General features: G+C 39.0%; 1 protein-coding gene across 1 annotated transcript in view; it reads left to right on the plus strand.

The window, feature by feature from the left end:
- The window catches only part of SVEP1 (sushi, von Willebrand factor type A, EGF and pentraxin domain containing 1), a 188,856-nt gene extending 167,072 nt beyond the window's left edge, over positions 1-21,784 (plus strand). The window contains exons 40-48 of the mRNA XM_053566090.1: positions 1,246-1,401; positions 3,740-3,803; positions 6,438-6,611; positions 7,764-7,940; positions 11,206-11,376; positions 12,834-12,929; positions 15,123-15,218; positions 18,891-18,984; positions 21,501-21,784. Coding sequence (XP_053422065.1) covers positions 1,246-1,401; positions 3,740-3,803; positions 6,438-6,611; positions 7,764-7,940; positions 11,206-11,376; positions 12,834-12,929; positions 15,123-15,218; positions 18,891-18,984; positions 21,501-21,522 — 1,050 coding nt within the window. The 3' untranslated portion in view covers positions 21,523-21,784. The remainder of the gene's footprint in view (positions 1-1,245; positions 1,402-3,739; positions 3,804-6,437; positions 6,612-7,763; positions 7,941-11,205; positions 11,377-12,833; positions 12,930-15,122; positions 15,219-18,890; positions 18,985-21,500) is intronic.
- Positions 21,785-22,235: the final 451 nt, after the last annotated feature.

The following is a 22,235-nucleotide window of genomic DNA, read 5'->3' on the forward strand; positions in this document are numbered from 1 at the left end:
GGAATATCTTGCTATCATGTAACAAAATGATCCTATCGTTCCTAGAATGAATAAAGGGATGAGGAAGTCAGTGCAAATTTTGAAAAATGAATATTAAAGAGGACCAGTCCCTCCAGAGTTTGAGACATTACAGAATTCAAAATGCTTACCAGTGCAGTGTTTGTGTAAAATTAGGTAGAAGGAAAAATGAATAGAACAGAAGACGTGAGTCAGAAGTAGATTCTGATGAAGGCATCATCACAAGACTCTGGAGAAAGGATTTGCTACTAAATTGTTCTAATACAATTATGTAACCATTGTGCAAAAAATTAAAGTAACCAAAATAAATTCCAGTTATATAAACTGTTGCTTGATAAGTCATTAGTAATACCTAGAAATATTTATGTAAAAAAATGTTTATTAGATCATTATTTACAGTATTAAACAAGTATAAATACAATTTATATGTTATCATATAACTATGATCCAAGTATATATACAAAATTACTTTTGACTATTACTTTTGACTCACATGTAGAATAAGGGGTCAGCCTCAAAGACTGTTTTAAGCCATTATCCAACTCATATACTATTTCCTCAAAGAAATCAGAAAAATACTAACAATAGAATAGCAATCTTCAAGAAATACATCTGAGGGTACCTCACTTTACCCACTGCAAGGCTGAAAAATGTTAACTCTAACTACAGTGATGAAACATATATAGGTATAGATGTGCACACGTATGTATGTATATCACAGCTTTTTTATTACATGACCCCTTCAAAAGTACATGATAAAATATTTTCAGGTCTTCTGTGAAATGGAGAAAAGGAAGCTCATCTTTTTAACCTTTAAGTAGAATGCCAAAAATTTGCTGTTTCTCATAAACTTTAAAACGTGGACTTATATGAAATGTGATGGGGAATTGGTGTCCGAGAGTCCTGGAATATTTGTATCAACCTTCCAGGCCTCACACATTATAATGAAAACATCCTTCTTGGCGTTCTTGATTTTTTGATAGATTCTATTAGGAAGAAAATGCTTGGTTGATGAACTTAAGAAATCTTTCAAATTGTCTACTGATGAGTGTGAAGGCCCTCTAATAATGAATGTGTGTTTCTTAAGGCTATAGATAATAAATAGCAAAAGTGAGACCCAACTCTAGTTCTTTTTGAGGATTATTCTGCTCTGGAACTGAAATTTGCAAAGTTCCTCATTCATATATAGTAACACCTAAATCTGGTTTATAATTTGTTGTCACTTAGCTTGATGGTACCTGGGAGCCATTATTTTCTGATGAATTCTGTAGTCCAGTTTCTTGTGGAAAACCTGAAAGTCCAGAACATGGATTTGTGGTTGGCAGTGAACACAGCTTTGAAAGCACAATTATTTATCAATGTGAATCTGGCTATGAATTAGAGGTAAGCAAAAAAATTGTTTACTCGGAATTCATTTTTTTTTTCTGATATACTTGGGAATACTTTTAGTATTAGCACAGATTTGTTTCACTGATTTTGACCCTAAAAGATTCTATTACACTTTGTTGCCTTACATGCTAATATTTTCTAGGAAACATTTAAGGTGACTTATAATTTTAAAAAGTAATACAAGCCTCAACCTATGAAATTGAAGCCACGGAGAGGAAGACCACAGACAGATACTGTTAAACTTGTGTGTTGGTTTTCTGCCAATTATACTCTGCATCAGGGAAATCCATTTGTCACCATGGGGAGGTGACCACAAGGATTTAGGTATACAAAGCCAGGATGCCCTCCAGCAATGGCCTCATAGACCTTGGCACTGAGATACCAAGTTCCCCTAAAGCAAGTCTGGCCTGAAAAAAATCCTCAGAGAAGTTCTAATCAAATACCAGCTTCATTCTTGATCCTTGAGACCATGCAGTTTGTATAATATTAAAAGCCAGCTGTACTCAGGGCTCCCTAGTTATCCCTGTTTACTTTAGTGGGAGGGCTGTAATCAGTTTTGCTGGAAAGCATTATAATGTCCCCAAAGTGGACATTTAAAAGACCTATTTTCATTATGTAACATTATCATTTGGTTTTTCAGGAAACTCTTCTACGTTTACATATAGATATGGTTATAGTGGTATTTACATATAGAGTTTGCAGAAGTATTTGCTGCCACTTACCTGTTCAATTGGTATAGCACAGCTCATTTTTTCTGAGCATGCAGTCAAGGAATTATCATAAGACAAGTATACAAAAGCTGGAACCAGGTTTATATGGATCTTGTTTTGTTACTCAAAAAGTTTTAAAAAAGAAAAAAGGAAGGATGATAATGTAACAGTTGATTGCAATTGGGGACTTCTCCTGTTTTTGAAGCTAGTTGTTCTTCATATGAGGGTACAAATATTGTAATTTATGAAAAGAAAAATGAGGAATTATTAAATTTGAGAAAGTAAATAACTTACCTTAAAAATTTTGGAAACATCCCAGAGCTAACCACAAAATTGAGAGAGGTACCCTAGCAATTGCTGTCACTCCAAACTATGTGATAGAAACAATTAAGAAATTCTCTAAACTAGTCATGTCCAGTTACTTGGAGAAATAGCCAATTCCAGTTATGGGACAAGAAATATAAAAGATTGCCTAGGAACTCTTGTCACTTGAATAGCAGGGAACCTTTCAAAGTCTCAAAAAAAATTACCAAAGCCAACTGAGGAATAAATCAAAAGAAAAGCTCAAAAATGAATAATCATGTTATAAAATCACTGCTAGTCAAATGGATTTTATGACTCTAAAGCTTAAACATCTAAGCTAATTGTCAAAAATCAGACACATTAAGTCCAAAAAAAAATTTGATGGTAACCTAGGTCTAAAACTCCAACTTAATTCATCAAAAATAGAAAAAAGAAAGAAGAAAGAGAAAGAAAAAGAAAAGAAAGAAAAGCATGATAAATTTTGCAGCTTACTAAAGAGGGAGCCAACAGATGGTGTTTGATCTTTTAAGTCAATAGTTGTTGATAGTTTGAGACCAACCTAAGCAAGAGCAAGACCCCATCTCTATAAAAAATAGAAAAATTAGCCAGGCATGGTGGTGCATGCCTATTATACCAGTTACTTGGGAGGCTGAGGCAGAATTGCTTGAGCCCGGAGTTTGAGATTGCTGTGAGCTATGATGACACCACTGTTCTCTAGCCTAGGTGACAGAGCAAGACCCTGTCTCCAAAAAAAAAAAATACTAATAATTTATTCAAGTTTTTATTAGAATAAGACCTGACATAGAACAGAATACGTATCATTTGAATCATTAGAGAAAAGAGAATAAAGAAAAAGTAATACTGGGAGGAAAAATGTCAAATTATTGATTAAAATTAGCTAGTGAAGTACATTTCATTATGGAAGTACCCAAATAATTAGTTAGTTGGTAAGGAAGCTAGTTTTAAAGATTCACCATCTGTTTCCTCAAAGATATTAATAATAAAGAGCAACTCACAAATTATAAATGTTTATTTCCCTATGCATAGATAAGTATATAAGAATAGAAAAAGTATAGCAAATGTTAACAATGTTTATCTCTGGATGAAAAATCCTGGAAAACTTTCTATTTTTTTTTTCCAGTCTTCTATAATGAACACATATTATTTTTTCAATAAGAAGAAAATAATGAATACATCTTTTTAAAAAACATTGAATTTTATAGAATCAATTATTTACTTGGTGAGTCAGGACAGTCCCTTATTATCTTTCTATTATACACTTATGACCTTGTCCATGACCTCTCTCCATTCATTCACAGGGAAACAGGGAACGCGTCTGTCAGGAGAATAGACAGTGGAGTGGAGAGGTAGCAACTTGCAAAAGTAAGTTAAATGACACTTAACAGCCCTGAAAATTATACCCAAGGACACAAAATAACTGTGTGGCTACATTTTCTTTGCAGATCGATTTTGTCAGTAAAAAAAAAAAAAAAAAAAAAAAATTTTTTTCAACCAGCTTCATAAACTTTATGAAAACTTTAATGAGCTTTTGCTCAAGGTCAGCAAACCAACAAAAAGGTCAAAAACTGTGTTAAGAGATTAATGATTAAACTGGAATACAACACAAGATGACTGACTCTGGAATGGCAAACATTTTGTTTATGAACTAGTTAATTATTGAATTTATTTGCATTTGGGGGATTTTCCCCCCCAATAATTATAAATGAGAAGGCTTAGAGTTGTTTTTTGGAGATAGTACCACACAATATTGGCATCTTTTTAAAGTGCTATTGGTCCACCTGTCAAAGAAATGAATATTCATATTTTGTGTGGACTTTTACACTAATTCATTTTATGAGAACAGAGAATGAGCAAGTTTATTTGGGTTAATTCACACGCCTTTACTTCCAGTAGATGGCCCACATGCTTCCTCTATCAAAAGACAGTGTGTTTAGATACAGTGGTTTCAAACCAATTTTAGATGATCTGCTCCAGGCCTCTTGACTGAGCAATAAGTAAATCGGGTCTACAAGAAGGGAAGTGACCTGCCCAATATTAGAAATCTATTTAGTAGTTGAGCTGGCACTGGGACCCCAGGATCTTGAATCCTTATTCACTGTCGTTTCAACCATTTCTTCTAGGGTAGATGAATAAGATAAGATTACACTCTGTTGTCCAGGCTGGAGTGCAGTGGTATGATCATAGCTCATTGCAGCCTTGAATTCTGGGGGTGAAGCGATCCTCCTGCCTCGGCCTCCCGAATAGCTGGGAGTACAAGTGCACACCACCATGCTCAGCTAATATTTTTTATTTCTTGCTATGTTCCCAGGCTGCTCTTGAACTCCTGGCCTCAAGCAATCCTCCTGCCTAAGCCTCCCAAAGTGCTGGGATTACAGGAGTGAGCCACTGCATCTGGCCATCAGAGGGGGAAACCTGTGGCCTCAAGATCCCCAAGGGCAGCCCCCTGATTGAATCCAAACTTCACAGTACAATTAAAAATTGAGAATCTCAGGCCCCACCCCAATCCTACAAAATCAAAATTTGCATTTTAACAAGATCCCTAGATGGTTTTCATGCAAACAATAGTTTAAGAAGTATCACATTAAACCTTTGAGACCCAGCTTTGGTAGAAAGAGCCACCTTTCTAAAGCTCTCCAGGTGATTTTAAAGTACATCCAAGGTTAAGATGCATGGTCCCATGGCATGTAAGACTCATGAGGCTAAAAGAAGCCCAAAGAAGTCCATTGACCTTTAATCCAGGGACTCTCAATTCTAAATGAACATTAGAATCATTTGAGGGGCTTTGAATAAAATAACAAAGGGTGGGACCCAATACAGAGATGCTCGCTCCTTGGTCTAGGGTAGGCCATAAAAGCTTCCCTTCCCAGGAGACGCTAATATACAATGCAAATTGAGACACACTAGTCTAGAACTACCTTCTATGCCTTCACAAAAATTAGAAAATTAAGACTCAAGCTTATTTGGGGGGATTCTAGAAAAAGTGATGCTGCTTTCCTCTTAGCACACACCTGTTAAAAACATTTCTCACAATGAGGCAATACCATTTTTTTTATAACCAGGCTATAATGCCCATCTCTTTAGGAAGTCTTCAAATCTCTCAAAAGACATCTAAAATGTCCCTACTCTAATTTCACCCAAGTTCATGGGTCCTTATTCTTTATTTTTACCTATTATATTTTATTTTCTGATAATTTTATATTTTATCTCTTTTGACAAGCAGTATGACCTTGACCAAATTATTTAATTTCTGTGAATCTCATTTTTCTCCCCCTATTAAATCAGTTAATCTCAGGGTCACTGTGAGCAAGGCTGACAGATTTAGAAGAAACAAACATACAAAATACACAGTTAAGTTTAAATTGCAGATAAAAATATAATGTGTAAATGTGAATATGTCCCATGCAATGTTTGAGACATACTTCACTGAAAATATATTTGTTATTTCTCTGATCCTCAAATTTAACATGGCATTCTGTATTTTATCTAGGAGTACAACCTAAGTGTTGTTAAGAAATAAATGTGTAATTGTATGGAAAGTTCTTAGCCATTGGAATAATTTTAAAAAGTGAGATTCTTTTATTTTACCCACCCGGCTATCCTTCTCTTCTCCCTCCAGCATTATTAATAACATACATAAAGACAGGTGGAGTATTAACCCAATATTTATGGATGCTGTTTTTCCCTGTCAGTGAGCAGGCTGTAATACAGTAGAACCCCCAGAGTTGGCCACCTCCCTGCAGTGACCACTTCCTTAAGTTAACCTGATTTTCATAGACTGGACATGCACCACAGAACAGGTGTCAATACAGTAGGCCTGGTTCCTTATGTTGACCACATCCGTATGGTGACCAGTTTGGTACAGTCCCTTGGGTAGTCACCTTACAGAGGCTTCACTGTATTTTATAAACTACTTACGGTGCATTTGGCAACTGTAGCAAAAGAAGGAAAGCAGGCTCAGAGAAGCATTTAATACAAGGCTTGTATTCTTCTTTTTAGAGACCAGATGTGAAGCTCCACTTGACTTTCCAAATGGCAAGGCTGATGTTGAAAATACGACAGCAGGACTCAGCGCGGTGTATTCCTGCAACAGAGGCTATACCCTGCAAGGGCTGCCGGAGGCTCGCTGCACAGAAAATGGAACTTGGAGCCACCCAGTTCCTCTCTGCAAACGTGGGTGTTGACTTCAGGAGGGATGATAATCAGATTTGATTTCATGATTAGTTTCCCATCTAAAACACAGAGGAAACGTCATTGATAAGAGAGATTGGCCCAGAGAAAGCAATTCCTAAGACTGAATTCCATGGGGTATTTTAAAAGCCTACTTGTGTTGCCCAAGTTCTATCTGAGAATCACCTTTATTAGATCGGGTGGGTGGTTACAAGCCAAGCACAATGAGAGAAAATGTGACTTAATCAAGAGAAGTTGACATACATATATAATGAATTCAATTAGGGGTAGGAAAGAAGTGAAGAAAGAAAACATGTTTCAAGTAAAATGTTAATATAGTTTAATAAATATAGAATAAAATGTAAATGAAGATTAGTTGTAACCATTGAAATGAAAATAATATTCACAGGCGAGGTACGCATTGAAAGAGCTCTGGTTACTGTTGAAAGTATTATAATGTCGTAACAGCAGAAGCCTACCTTACTCAAAGACTTCTCTTGCATTCATCTAAAATCAGAAAAACTGAAATTACACACTTGCATCAAGCCAGCCTAGCACCATCATCATTTCCTACATTTCCTTCAAACTTGTAGAAATGAATCCATTGTTATTAATAAGAACTGAGAACTCCACAATTTCAGTTCTGATATCCCGCTCATTGAAGTGTGGTTCTGAAGGCATATTCATCTCATGTAGAAACGTCTGATAGTTTTTCCTATTCCATCTTTCTGAAATAAGAAAGGAAAGTGACAGAAGCATTTACTCTGCGTTCTCACTGTTCTTCAACTATGACGGGAATATTTGATCTACCCCTTGAGTTCCAGTACGCTTTTTGTTTCCCCAGTACTAATCAAAAACTAATCAAAGATATTGCCCAAAGTCTATAATTTCAGACAACTACATAATTTGCCATCTTTGACTTTCAGAACGTTGCTTTGGTGGTTAAATCACTCACGTTTTCTGATTTCATCTTTATAAATAATTGCATGTGGATTCAAAACTAGTCTGTGTTTAATGTTGGAAGTTCTGTATTTTTAAATCCCATAGTAGCATCATGGAGAACCCATCCCCTGTAGGACCTCTACCTTGTCTTCAAAGAATTCAGTTAGCCAAAGAGAGAAAATGTCAGTAAGCAATTTCTTTTCTTTTTCACAGCAAATCCGTGCCCTGTTCCTTTTGTGATCCCTGAGAATTCTCTGCTTTCGGAAAAAGAGTTCTATGTGGATCAGAATGTGTCCATCAAGTGTAGGGAAGGCTTCCTGCTCCAGGGCCACGGCATTATGACCTGCAACCCCGATGAGACGTGGACACAGACAGATGCCAAGTGTGAAAGTAAGTCAAAGCCAGTTAGTGTCGTTAGTGTGAAATGTTGTCCCGGCTTTGTGAAGCTATTTTGCACCAATAACTTAGTTGTAGATATTTAGCTCTCTGTGCTATCATAGTTACCATCTTCTGTGTTAATGCTTAAAATCTGAAAAACTTTGAATTCCAAACATTAAAAAAAAATTTTTTTAAATACTTTTCTGAACTGAACTAAAACCTACCTGACCAGAGTTCACTGAAGAGATTTTCAAAATGGACTCTTCTAAGAATGAGCAAGACATTGAATTTAAAATACATGCTTCTCCCCATAGGGGCGGAGTCCCCAAACTATCCTTCAATAGGCAAAGGATGCTTTGTAAAACAAAAATTATGCCACAGTGGTTCTTACCTTGAGCCTGCATCAGAACCACCTTGTTAAAACTCAGATTGCGGGGCCACCTCCACAGTTTCTGATTGAGTGGTCTGGAGTGAAGCCCGAGAATGAGCATTTCTAACAAATCCCCAGGTGTGGATGATGAGCTTGCTGCCGGTCCAGGAATCACAATTTGAGAACCACTGGGCCGGCACCATCTTGCCGCATCTGTGCAACATGGTGGCATCTCTTACTGCTCTGTGATAACTCTTGTTAACACACTCTCTCCCTCCATTTCAACATCTCCCTGCTCACCATCCTTCCCTCCAGGCTCCTTGGTTGTCCAGGATACTCCCTCTACAGCAATCGGTTACAACAGTCACTGAGTTGAACCATTTGCAAGGCTCTAGGCTGCCTGGCATGGGGACATGTTATGCCACCAGTGGTCCCCATCTTCAGAACACTTGCGCCCCAATTTATAAAATAAGAAATATACGTGTGAAGGCCACAGGGATTCTAGAATCAGAGAAGACTTGGGTTTGAATTCTATCCTCAAAATTTTTAACTCTAAACTCATGCCAGGGCCTTAACTACTCTGAGGCTTGGGGCTGCCAATTCTTAATAGCCCCAAATATGCCTGCCTTATAGGTACTATAGGTGTCTTCTAGGGGGGTTATGAAGAACAAATGAGTTGATACATATTATCAATATCACCTAATAGAAAGACATGCAAAATAGCCCGAGTCCCTGAGTTTTCACCACAGCCCACTGCAGCCTTAGAATGATGATTTTACTCCAGGTAAGTGTGTGCTATGTTTTAGGGGGGATTTGGTTCCCAGATACTTATGACATCTACCCCTAGTGAAGTGGAAACAAGTCTGTTAGCTGGAAGTTTATCTTTAACCCTCTAAGGTAGTGGAAGCATCAGCCTGAAAGAGAGTAGGCCAGGTGGCCCTATTCCGACCATCTACCTTCACCTGGACCTTGACCCTCTGAGACGTCACTCAAGTCACCAAAAGAAAGAGCAGAGAGAGACCCATACTTACTACAAATGCACCTTCTGTGCCTGCTTAATTATTCCTCAGTATTCTCAAGAGGGTGAGGGCTTGCCTTGGAGAGGAGACATTTTCCACCGTTATCTTCAACCTTCTTTCGCATTTTCTATTAGACGGGAAATCTTTAGCTTAGAACAAAATCTCCTTCTCTCACATAAGCCACACCCTTCCTCATTCTTTTCACCTCGTCCTGATATCCATCCCTCTGAATCAGTGATTAAAATTTAGTGTATTTGAGAATCACCCAGGGAGAGGGTGTAGAATACAGCTTCATAAGCCAGAAACCCCAGAAATGTGTGTTTTTAGTAAGAATCCTAAGTGATTATCATAGCAGTGGTCTGAAATTCATGTTTTCCTAACTACTTCTGTGAATTAACCACCAACCCACCATGACCTCTCCAGGTGCTATTGCCCTAACCTCAAAGTTCTCTCCCTCTGGTCCACTCAAGCTCAGCTGTACAGCTAATCAATCCCACTTTCACTATAATTCATTCCCTGACGATCCTCAGCATAATTAGTTCACTTCAGGGTTTCTCCAGTCTGGTATCCTAGCCCCTAACACAATTTTGCAACACTGCAGTATTGCTGTGTCTGTCCGCCCCTACTTGTCTGAGCAAAGGGACAGCATTTGTTTCTTCCTTTCTAGTTTCTGATAACATTATAGACACTTCATCCACCTTAGAAGGAAAAGAAAATTTAGAAAGACCATAAAATTGTCTCCTCTAACAAGTTTTTAATAGTATATGACAACAAGTATATGAGTCTTTAGAAGCCAGTTCATAAAGACTCTTCACCCCAAAATTGTACTTATACGAACTGGATACTGATTTAGAATCCTGCCTGCAGTCCCAGCCTTGCCCTTGTGATTCATCCCAGAATCACTTCCATTATTTTAAGATGTCTTGGAAAAAATCGCAAAGCAAAATTAGTTACGAAAAATTTTATTTAAATATTTAGCCCTTTTTAAAGAGGATTGTCATTTAATCTAACACAGATTGCCAAAGTACAGTCTTGGAAAGAGGGAAACTAATGTGAACCACTGAATTTGATAAGCCTCATCAAGTTGTAAAAATTCAGTATCAATAGGCTAGAGATGGTACTCACTCACTGATACTTTTCGGATATATATCATGATCCCATTGCATACTGAGCACTGTTCTAGGCACTAATAAAACAGTCTCCATGAAGTATGCAGTGCTGCAATTATGGAGCTTGACTCTGAAACAGTAAATGACAATCATTGTGCTTTTTCTCTGCTAATTTAATAAGCATTCTGTATTAAAGTTCTCCTGTAGCCACCTATTTGGCAAGGTAGAAGAGCTCACTCTTGGCCCGGCACTTTGGCTCACACCTGTATACTCTGGGAGGCCCAGGTAGGTGGATTGCCTAAGCTCAGGAGTTAGAGACCAGCCTGAGCAAGAGTGAGACCCTATCTCTAAAAATAGCCAGGCGTTGTGTCGGGCACCTGTAGTCCCAGCTACTTGGGAGGCTGAGGCAAGAGGATCACTTGAGCGGAAGAGTTTGAGGTAGCTGTGAGCTATGATACTACAGCACTCTACCGAGGGTGACAAAGTGAGACTCTGTCTCAAAAAAAAACAAAGAGCTTCATTCTTGGTTTCCTTGAGTTTAAAATAGCTCAACTTCAACATTCGAATCAGAAGACAAAATAATTTTTGACCTTGAACATCTAATTTTTCTAAACAGCAGCAGATTATTCTTTTAGTGCCTAGCGTTCTAGATTTTATACAGGTGAAAATGTTTACCTTATATGTTTTATCTTTACTCTTAAATTCAGTCTCAGAGCAGAGGCTGTGTTCTCAGTCTGGGTTAGTAGCACAGGGTTAATTTTTGTTTTGTTTTCCCGTAGAAATTTCATGTGGTCCACCAGCTCATGTGGAAAATGCAATTGCTCGAGGCATCCATTATCAATATGGGGACATGATCACCTACTCGTGCTACAGTGGATACATGTTGGAGGGTTCCCTGAGGAGTGTCTGCCTGGGAAATGGCACCTGGACCTCACCACCCATCTGCAGAGGTGAGGGAATATTTGAATGGTTATTTCTTAGTGGAGCTTCGGGGAAATGTGTGTGGGAGTCCGGGATGGCCAGCAATGAATATGCATGCTGCTCTTTTCCTTTGGATTTTTCTCCAGAGCTGTGCTAGTTTTCTTCACTGTATGGTTTGAGTTTTGAAAATGTGTGCATGGAACTCTCAGGTTCTGTGCTTAAAATTCTGCAAAATGGAAAGAGATAATGAGGCAGCCTGGTGTGTCCTTCTAAAACTCATACTTTTCTGATAAAAGATGATTTTTTTGCAAATCATAGTAATTATTTTTCTCATTCTACAAATCTTTGCTGAACGCCAAAAACTAGTACACAAGGGAGGCGTGACAAGGAACTAGACAAGTAATCAAGTCGTTGGTTGAATTGTCCACGTGGACAATGTTCGGATTCGGATGTGGATTGGAAAGAATAAAGCCTTTCATGATTTGTGGGGCAGGGAGAATTAAGGAAGTCAAAGGACAAATGACATGGGCCCCAAAAGAAACAGGAGAAAGGGACTGTCTGTCAGCAGCAAGGAGCAGGGAGAGCACCCACACGTGAGAGGTAGCAGATGCGGGAGAAGGTGCAAGCCCCTCCTGAGAGGGCTGCTGCAGTGGAGCATCCTCGAGGAATCGGCGGGTTTCACGTAAAGTCAGGAGCAAAGTGAGTGTTGGGTGTTTCATCTGGAAACACCCGAATGCCTGCCAACAGATGAATGGGTAAAGAAACTGTGTGTGTGTGTAGATACATGTACATCATAATGGAATATTATTCAGCCTTTAAAATGTTTAAAATCTTCCCATTTGCAATGACATGGATGACCCTGGAGGATATTGTGGTGTCAGAAACAAGCTAGACACAGAAAGATAAATGCTGCCTGACTCCACTGATATGTGGAATCTGAAATAGTCAAACTCATAGAAGCAGAGAGAAGTATGACTTGCTGGGGTGGGGATGGGAAGATATTAGTCAGAAGATACAAAGTTTCAATTATTGCTGTGACCATCGTTAGCAATCCAGTACTATAGTCTCCAAATTTATTGAAAGGATAAATCTTAAGTGTTCTCGCCGCAAAAAAAAAAAAAAGAGAGAGAGAAAAAGAAAGAAAATGGCAGTGATGTGAAGTGAAAACATGGTAATTATCTTGATTGGTGATTATTTCACAATTTATACATATATCAAAACATGTAGCCATAAACTTTAAATATATACAATCTGCCGTTGTCTGCTGTGCCTCAGTAAAGCGAGGGGAGAACCTGGGGATGACAGCAGCCGGTACAATGCTACGTCCCCTTCGCATAGTAAAGTTTCCCCTTGAGATTCAGTCTTGTTTCTCTTCCTTGAAGCTTGAGGCAAGGAAGCATTATGAGATGTAAATGAGCAGCCCTATTTTCTAGCTACCCCCTCCGACCACCCCCTAGATTTATGACCTACACTGCTTCTTTTCCAGCGGTCTGTCGATTCCCTTGTCAGAATGGGGGCATCTGCCAGCGCCCAAATGCTTGCTCTTGCCCCGATGGCTGGATGGGGCACCTCTGTGAAGAACGTGAGTCTATCCTCAAGTCTTACTTTGAGTCCTGGGCAATTTGTCTGGAAGCTCCCAACTTAGGGGAATTATTAGAAACTGGTTTACTATTGGAGGAATTTTTTTTTTTTTTTTTTTTTGTAGAGACAGAGTCTCACTGTACCGCCCTCGGGTAGAGTGCCGTGGCGTCACACGGCTCACAGCAACCTCTTAACTCTTGGGCTTACGCGATTCTCTTGCCTCAGCCTCCCGAGCAGCTGGGACTACAGGCGCCCGCCACAACGCCCGGCTATTTTTTGGTTGCAGTTTGGCCGGGGCTGGGTTTGAACCCGCCACCCTCGGCATATGGGGCTGGCGCCCTACTCACTGAGCCACAGGCGCCGCCCCACTATTGGAGGAATTTATTTGCTTAAATCCCCATAGCAGACCAGAGCATATAGGGCTGATGTGAATGTGTCAATAGGTTGCAGAAGATCTGCAAGGATAATGACATTGAAAATACAGTTATCACAACCCATCTAAAGTCATCTTCACATGCCTCCTAGCACACATGGACAAGAGTCTCCTTGGGAAGGAACTTTGTATAAAGCCCCCCAGCCCTCCTCCTGCCTAATGTCAGATCTGGCATGTACTATGCCGGCCGTTGCTGCTGCTGGTGTCAGTGCACGGCATTGGAAAACATTGCACCTGCAGGTAATACTTGCAGTCTGCCATTCACTCCTGTCATTAAGAATAATTTATACTAATCCAGAAAATCAGGAAGGTTAGCACTCGTGTTTATACAGTGCTTGATAAATTAATATAGACTTTTGATCCTCATGGAAATATGTTTGAATCGGAATTTCCAAGGGAGTAAATAAGTGGTTTTAAATGTTTTTTAAATATCTAAACTCGTCTTTGTTTCACTATTTTGAAAATTACATAAGGATGAAATGTTTTCATGTTTTCTTGGATGTGGTTGTATATAAGCCTTTAAGAATCATTAATGCAACAGCCATTGGTCTATACTGGTTTCCTCTAAAGGCCAGGCATTCTGTAAGGAACTCTAAAGCTTTTTAAGTGTGACTTTTGATCTTATATATGATGGAAATAAATTTGGGCTGCTGACAGCTCACCAAAGCAACTATTCTCACAGTGATTAAAAAAGAAGAGAAATCATATTTTTCCTGCCACTTCTCCTCAATCATCCCATTTCACTTCGGGCTCCCAGATTTAACCTGCTGTACTGTTAAGAATTTAAAAACTCAGGGAGCATTTACTCCGATTGGCCCAGTGGCAGGCCTGGCTTAGCTGGCCTTGCTGGCCTACCTCACTGAACGTGTGTCTGCCCTCCTGCACTAACCAGGGATTCCCAAGCTTTAATGTGCACACAAGCCATCTGGGAGATCAGTAGATGTGGGTGGGACTATATTCCTAATCAACTATATTCTATATTCCTAATCAACGCCATCGCCAAGCCTATTGGTCAGAGAACCTGGTTTCGAGAAGCCAGGCTATAATCACCCATCTTTTAAGTAGAGTATGCCTCTTTAAAGAGTTCAGTGATTTCTGGGCAGCACCTGTGGCTCAAAGGAGTAGGGCGCTGGCCCCATATGCCAGAGGTGGCAGGTTCAAACCCAGCCCCGGCCAAAAACTGTGGGGAAAAAAAAAAAAAAAAAAAGAGTTCAGTGATTTCTAGAAGGAGAAACAATTGTCATGGAGGGTGTAGGAAAGCCCTGATTCGGTCACTGTCAGGCTTCAGCTCCTAGGAAAGAAAAAGTAGGCTGTCTCATTACTACTAAAATGTTGCAAACACTAGCTTGCAGTGTATCCCATCTAATTCCTGGTCCTCACACTGAGTTCAAGACAAGAAGAAAGCCTGAAGGCAGCCAGAGCATTTTACATAATGTGTAATGGAAATTGGAAACTATAATAAATGGAGACCATTCTGCTCATTTTGTGAAGAATTAAAGCAAAGCACTTAGCAGACATTGATTTCAGTGTGACCTCACCGAAAGTACATTTGGCATTAGAGTCATTACCTCTGGCTGAGGATCCAGACTCACTTTCCCGACTGTTTCCCCCAGTGATACTCATTAATAAGCAGAACACATACGGGAAGATGAGCTAGTGGGTTCATGCAAGGTGTCGCTCCTCCCACAAAAATGTTTTCTGAACACTTGAACCTATCCAAGCGTGTGTCTTTTGATCAAATCTTTTCAATTCCCTTTTTAGCAATATGCATTCTCCCCTGTCTGAACGGTGGTCGCTGTGTGGCCCCTTATCAGTGTGACTGTCCCCCTGGCTGGACGGGGTCCCGCTGTCATTCAGGTAGGCTCCCCTCATGCTTTGCTTCTTTAATGGTTTGCTCCCATGAAGCCCCAGAGGACGTGGGTAAGTACGAGTTGGACTCAGAGGTGGGAACAACAGAAAAGGGCACCAACATTTCTGAAGAATTCCTCACAATGGGACAATTAATGACCTAATACGTGGCGGGGAGTGGGGGAAGGAGAGAGCAGGTGAAAGAGAAGGAGGGGGGTCATGGTGTGTGACACAGCTTCTGGAGGTGGGACACAATTAGAAGAAGGACTTTACCTAACAAATGCAATCAATGTAACCTGGTTCTTTGTACCCTCAATGAACCCCAACAATTAAAAAAAAAAAAAAAAGAATTCCTCACAATGGTCCCTTGAATGGGGATCTGAAGACTCAACTGTGTCACTTCGCAAAAAATACCTTTTGGCACATGCCAAAAACAGCATCAAAGTCGACTCACTTGTCAGCCTTCTTCATGTCACCTGCTGGATTTTGCAGAATGTAGGGAAGACATTAGGCAGAGGTTCAGAATATTTAGTTTAATCTTTAGGAAGCTAAAGTACTAAATTCGTGGTTACTGTTCAGAAGAAAACAAATAAATACAATGTAAGTTAAAATGAAAATACCTCACAAAAGTGACAGTTGCCTGTCAAGGAGAAGGGTCACAAATCATGGTCGATTGATTAGGAACAACTGTATCCCCTGAGCAACACTTCCTGCTGAACTTTGACATCTGCTTATTGCTCCATTATTCACCTGTCGCTGCCCTCACTCGATGACGTACCCACTGGAGGGGAAGGATGTTTCTTTGTAATCTTTATACGCCCAGGGCCTACCATAGTGCCCACATATAATAGGCTTTTTAGTAAATGTCAAATAACTCAGTTTAAAATGACCAGTTTTTAATGTTCGAAAATTTTAAGCAACTATTAAAAGAATGGGACTTATATGTTTAATTAGCTTTAGATCTAACTCTCCACTGTCCACCCTGTAAACAATGTTTGTACTCAGTGGGTTAAAATGCATAGTAGAACAGGTTTGCTGACACCTGAGCTCATCCTGAACCCTCAGGCTGGCGCGACTGTAAAACTTAGCGGCCAAACCAGGACATTTTTGAGGGTGAAAGGAACACTATTAGTAAGTAAACCAGGAAACATATATGAACTTTAAGGGATTCATTCTTAACCATGACATTGTGAAGAGCCCTTATGTTCCCATAGCCATGGAACTAGGTCTGCTTTCTTTCTTTTTTTTTTTTTTTAGATATTGAGAAAACAAAGTCAAATTTAACCATTTTATGTTTATTTGAATTCTTGGAAAGAACACTATTCAAAACCCCTTTTCAAAATAAGATGTTCTGGACTACCAGACAGGTATTTTGTTTTCAATTCATTATTTCATCACTAGAGATGGTAATTTTGGTTTTATAGTAAAAAATAAATAAGTAAACTACGGAAATGGGAGTAAAAGGTGCTGTCACAGGCAAAATCAGATGTGCAGTCACCTTACCTAAAGCCGAAACTGAGCTATCCATGAACTTGGAAAAGGAAAAATGTCCTGGAGCCTGCATTTCCAGTTTTATTTGAGGCTCTTAAAGCAATCTGTATAGTGTTCATTCGTTTTTTCAATAACAAATCAACTTTGATATTTATCTACCTCTCTCCTGCTCACTGCAAACCAGCCCTGCCTTTTTCGAGGCACCTTACCTTTAACTCTCCCTCCCCTTCATCCGAGATTACCAATACTATCATTCTTTCTGTTCCTTCCTGTCACCAGCCAATAAAAGACTCTGGATCATGGCCAAAGTCTACCAGCTGACCTGCCCATCCCCATGCCCAGGTTGGGCATCGCCAGTGTATTACTTCTGCCATATCTTTGCCCTAAGAACCTAAAATGGTTCTCCACTGTCTCTACAGCCAGGCCGGATTCCTTTGACATCCAAAGCGCTACACAGACAGGCTTCAGCGCAACTGAAAGACAACTCCCTTCCCATCCCACTGCCCACACACTGTCCCCTGCAGTGGTGGCTTCCTCATCACCCCCCACTCTGTGTCCTCCTCTTCAATCTCTTATTTGCTCAGGGTCTCCTATTTCCTATAATCCTTTCCAACCTTCCTTAACCCAGAGCCTGCCTAAGTTTCCTCTTATCTCTGAACTGGTTCCATATCATCATAAGCTATTTTCTAACATTTCATTTCTACAGATATTACACAGTTAAAATCATGTTGTGCAAAGCTCCATTGATCTGATTTATTGGTATTTCTTTTAGCTCCTTTGTTCTCTAACTAGAATAATCTCCTAAATAACAGCGAGCCATATAGTTTTCCTTTTTACACATCTTGCAGTAGCTGCCTTAGCATAGGAGCTGCTGCCCTCCGGAATTGTAATCTAGAAAACAGGAGGGTGTGCAGATGGCCTTTGAATAGATAACCAGGATATATTATGATGGAAGCTAATCAAATTCTATAAAATGAGTTATGACAACAGTGAAGACAGGGGAATCTGAGAAAGAGGAAGACTCACCAGAAGAAGACCCTTCTAGCCAAAGACATGAAGCCTAAAGTACATAAGTGTGTTCAACAAATTGTAACTCAAGCCACAGAGGAAATACAGGGGTGTGGGTGGAAATGAAGCTGAAAAGATGAACAGCAACGGATGAGGAAATGCACTGTGTGCCAAGTTCAAGATGCAGGATTATGTCCTGGGAGCAACAGAAAGACCACAGAAAGGTTTTAAGCAGGAAAATCACGTGAGATCAGATTTTCTTTTAGAAATGTGATTTTGGCAGCAGTATGGAAAATGGCAGGAAGCAGGGTTTACAAGAAAGAGATTAGTTAGGAAGTAATCGAAACCAAACTGGTGAGATGTAATGAAGTCTGGAGAAATGATAACCAAATTAGAAGAGAAATTTAACGAAGAGATTCAAACAGATGAAGAGTTTGCTCATGAGACGTGTATTTGTGAGAAGGACACCTATATCATAGCAGTAAATTTTTGAGTGTCCTCTCCGAGTTTCGTCTGTGGTTAATTTTTAATCCTAGCCTAAGTTCTGTAATTCCAATTAAAGCTGATAAAAGCCACAAAATGTGTCTCCCAGCCAAACACAAAAGGGCTATTGAATCATCTGTTGTTTTAGACAATCCATGTGCCTACTTTACTATCACAAGAGCTGTTACCTGATTTAGTCACTCATCCGGTCATAGATTCACTGCCAGCTTCCTCAGAAATTTGCAGTCTAATTGAGCCTATGAAAAATTCATAGTTCGAAGCAGTAAAAGTCCCAGACTGGGTGCCGAAATTAAAAAAGATTAAAGAAGAGGGCGGTGCCTGTGGCTCAATGGGGTAGGGTGCTGGCCCCATATGCAGGAGGTGGCGGGTTCAAACCCAGCCCCGGCCAAAAATTGCAAAGCAAAAAAAAAAAAGATTAAAGAAGAGAAAAATTAATACACTGATGGAAGTGATCAGCAAAAGTTTTAAGAAGTAGGTAGGATGTAACCTGGGACTTAAATGTGAAAATTAACTAGCCTGGAGGGATAAGGGAGGTGAGGTCCAGGCGGGTGTCAGAAATGGATAATGCAAATGGCGCCCGCTGAGGACATCGAGGCAGATCTCACGCCGTGTACTTTCAGGGCCATCTTCAGAATTGCTTAGTATTAATTTAAATAAATGCATGATTTCCCATCCCAGCTGTGTGCCAGTCTCCCTGCTTAAATGGTGGAAAATGTGTGAGACCAAACCGATGCCACTGTCTCTCTGCTTGGACGGGACATGACTGTTCCAGGTAAGACAATCTAAACCTAATCTCTCCCTATTACATATGGACTCCAAAATTCAAGGCAACTTGATAATAGGAAGTATTATCTAGTTGGAATGTATACATTTTGAAATACAATCTCTAAATTTGAACTGAAGCCAAAGCTAAGAAATATTAGTTCAGGATTGACCAATAGAACAATGAGATCTCAAAAATAAACACAAGGCATTCCATGTTATTTTGCCAATTAAAAAGAAAAAGGGGAAGACAAGATTAAATAAAAAATCATCTTCTTGAACAGAAGATTGTATCCTTCATGTGCGAAGATGTAAAATAAATAGTAAACTTAATCGATTTTATTTAAAATGGCCTAATAGATGTTTGAGTTCTCAATTATCAGAAAGAATAGAATTAAAAATGATATGAAATGTTTATTTTTAAAGTCAAATATTTTTGTTTCATTTCATACTTTTAGTGTTTATATGTATGATATTTAATTGACTAAAAGAAAATTTATGGAAAAACATATTCCCTCTATTGGTTTCTCATTTCAAATATAGTTTAAAAAGATTATTACAAAAATAAAAACAAAAATAAATCAAAGAGAAAAAATAGTTAAAATATCATTTAAGTCTTTTGAAACCTCAGGAAATATCAGACATATTATGCCATATCATAGGTAAAGTATTTATAATACTGGAACATTGTCCTCATGAATGTTGCAATATCACTATATTATCAGCTCTCTTTTAAGACTTCAGTATACATTACTGCACTGTATCACTTAGATTTGTATTATGTACACTTAACCCCATCTTACAGGAAGCATTAAAAACAAGTAAGTATTTCCATATTTGTTTTTTAAAGTGGGGGATTCAATTAACTGAAAACAACTCTTATTTTTCCATTTCCTATTACGTCATTTTGATCAGAATGCCAAAGTCAACTTGCAAAAACAAAAAGGCTATTAAAGTAAAAACTTAATTAGCAAAAAAAGTCTTAGGGCAATAAATGTCCTCACCTCTCTGCAAAGGGAGAAGAAATATACTTAACTCTAAAAAGCAAATTTGAAACAGACAAATATATTTAGAAGCTGCCAAGATGAAGATGATAGTTTTACTTGAGAGCAGAACTTAAAGAATTTAAGAAAATGAGAGAGAGATTGCAGCAAAATTTACAATTGCCAAAATGTGGAAACAGCCTAAATGCCCACCAACTCAGGAATAGATTAATAAGCTGTGGTATATGTACACCAGGGAACACTATTCAGCCATTAAAAAAAATGGAGACTTTACATCCTTCGTATTAATCTGGATGGAAGTGAACACATTATTCTTAGTAAAGCATCACAAGAATGGAGAAGCATGAATCCTATGTACTCAATTTTGATATGAGGACAATTAATGACAATTAAGGTTACAGTGGGGGTGGGGGAAGGGGAGAGCAGAGAGAGAAAGAAGGAGGGAGGGGTGGGGAAAGGAAGAGCAGAGAGAGGGAAGGAGGGAGGGGGGTGGGCCTTGGTGTGTGCCACACCTTTTGGGGGCAAGACACAATTGTAAGAGCAACTTTACCTAACAAATGCAATCAGTGTAACCTGGTTTCTTGTATGCTCAATGAATCCCCAACAAAAAAAAAAAGAAAGAAAGAAAAAGAAAATGAAAGAGAATAAAAAGAAGAAAAGAAAAGAAAACAGTGAATCAGAAAGAACAGAAAGTGTTTATAACTGTCTTATAATTTCAGACTTTATATTTCAACACCTTCATTTTATAGATAAGGAAAGGGAAACTCAGAGATTGGTTGGTTTCTCAACATCAAAATATTTCCACAGGAGCTCTCCCTTCATTAAGGGAAGCATTGTAATTAACTTATATGAAAATACTGTATATTAATAAAGAAAACAGAATTTAAATTTTGTACACACATTTGATACAGGAATCCAAGAAATTATGGGAAATTAAGCCAAGAGGTGTAATCTCCGCATTCAAGGAGAGGCTAGCAAGCACCGGAGGACAGGCAGCTCCTCTTCCTCATACCTTGATAGATTCTTCTAGAAAACTCCTATTCATTAGGACTCCCTTGTGTGTCCTCTGACCTCTGTGCTCATCTTTGGTCATACCAGTCTTCCCTATATAGTTCTGCTTTTAGTATATGTGCTGCTGAAGACAACACGGGGCTGTTTATTTTTGAGATACCGTTGTTCTATTGATCAAGAAAATTGATCCCAAACAAATGGTGTAACTAAAAACCATAAACTGTTCTTTAAGAGACCTTGAGGTCTCTCATTTGACATAAGATTGTAAGACGGGAAACTGGTGGCAAAATCGAGGGTGAAACCCAGGTCTGCTGCTTCTTAGAACTTTTCATAAACTGGTAGCTTTGCTCCCTGCCCTTCCTTCTCTTATGGAACAACCCCTTCCCTACAAACAACATCCCAGATAGCGCCCCAGTATCTGAGACTCTGAATCCTATTGTAATCATCCCCCAAAGAGCCATTTCCTCTTAGTTCAGTCTTTTCTCTTGAATCTATTTTGTTTTTCTTCCAGGAAGAGGAGGACCGGGTTTTAGCCACCGCACACCCAGGAGGCTCTCCCCAAAGCAGGTTCATCTCTTCCTAGCAGTGTCTGGGCATCCTGGAAGTTACGCAAAGAAAGTCCAACATGGTGCTGGGCCTTGTTTCGTTTAGTAAACGTGTTATTTGCGGTTTACTTTTTAATTCTGTGATGTCTGTTGTTATTCCTTGTGCCGTACTTTCGTATATATTTGCCTTTTTAAATATGCCTGTATTTTCTATATAAAAATTATATTAAATAGATGCTGCTCCACCCTCCAAAATGTACATACTCTGCTGTCTGTTGGGAAAGCTCCTGGTCCACATTTTTATTCAGTTACTTAAAATAACTTTTTGATTAAAATATATTTTGCTACTAAATAATATTTTGCTGGGTAGTGCCATTTATGAGACAGCCAGGAAAACAATCGAGGAGAGAGAGAGCAATAAGGACACTTGAGATCTACTCTCTTGGCAAATTCCAAACACGTGCTACAGTATTAAGAACGATAGTCACCATGCTATAGATTAGAACCCCAGAATTTATTCATTTTGTCACTGTAAGTTTGTACCATTTGATTAACGTCTCCTGATTTCTCCCACCCGTCCCTTTTCCATCCCCTGGCAACCACCATTCCAGTCTCTCTGTCTCTGAGTTTGACTATTTTAGATTCCACATGTCAGTAAGATCATACAGTATTTGTTTTTCTGTTTCTTGATTTTTTTTTTC

Source organism: Nycticebus coucang, chromosome 2 (genome assembly GCF_027406575.1).
Source record: "Nycticebus coucang isolate mNycCou1 chromosome 2, mNycCou1.pri, whole genome shotgun sequence".
Lineage (NCBI taxonomy): Eukaryota > Metazoa > Chordata > Mammalia > Primates > Lorisidae > Nycticebus > Nycticebus coucang.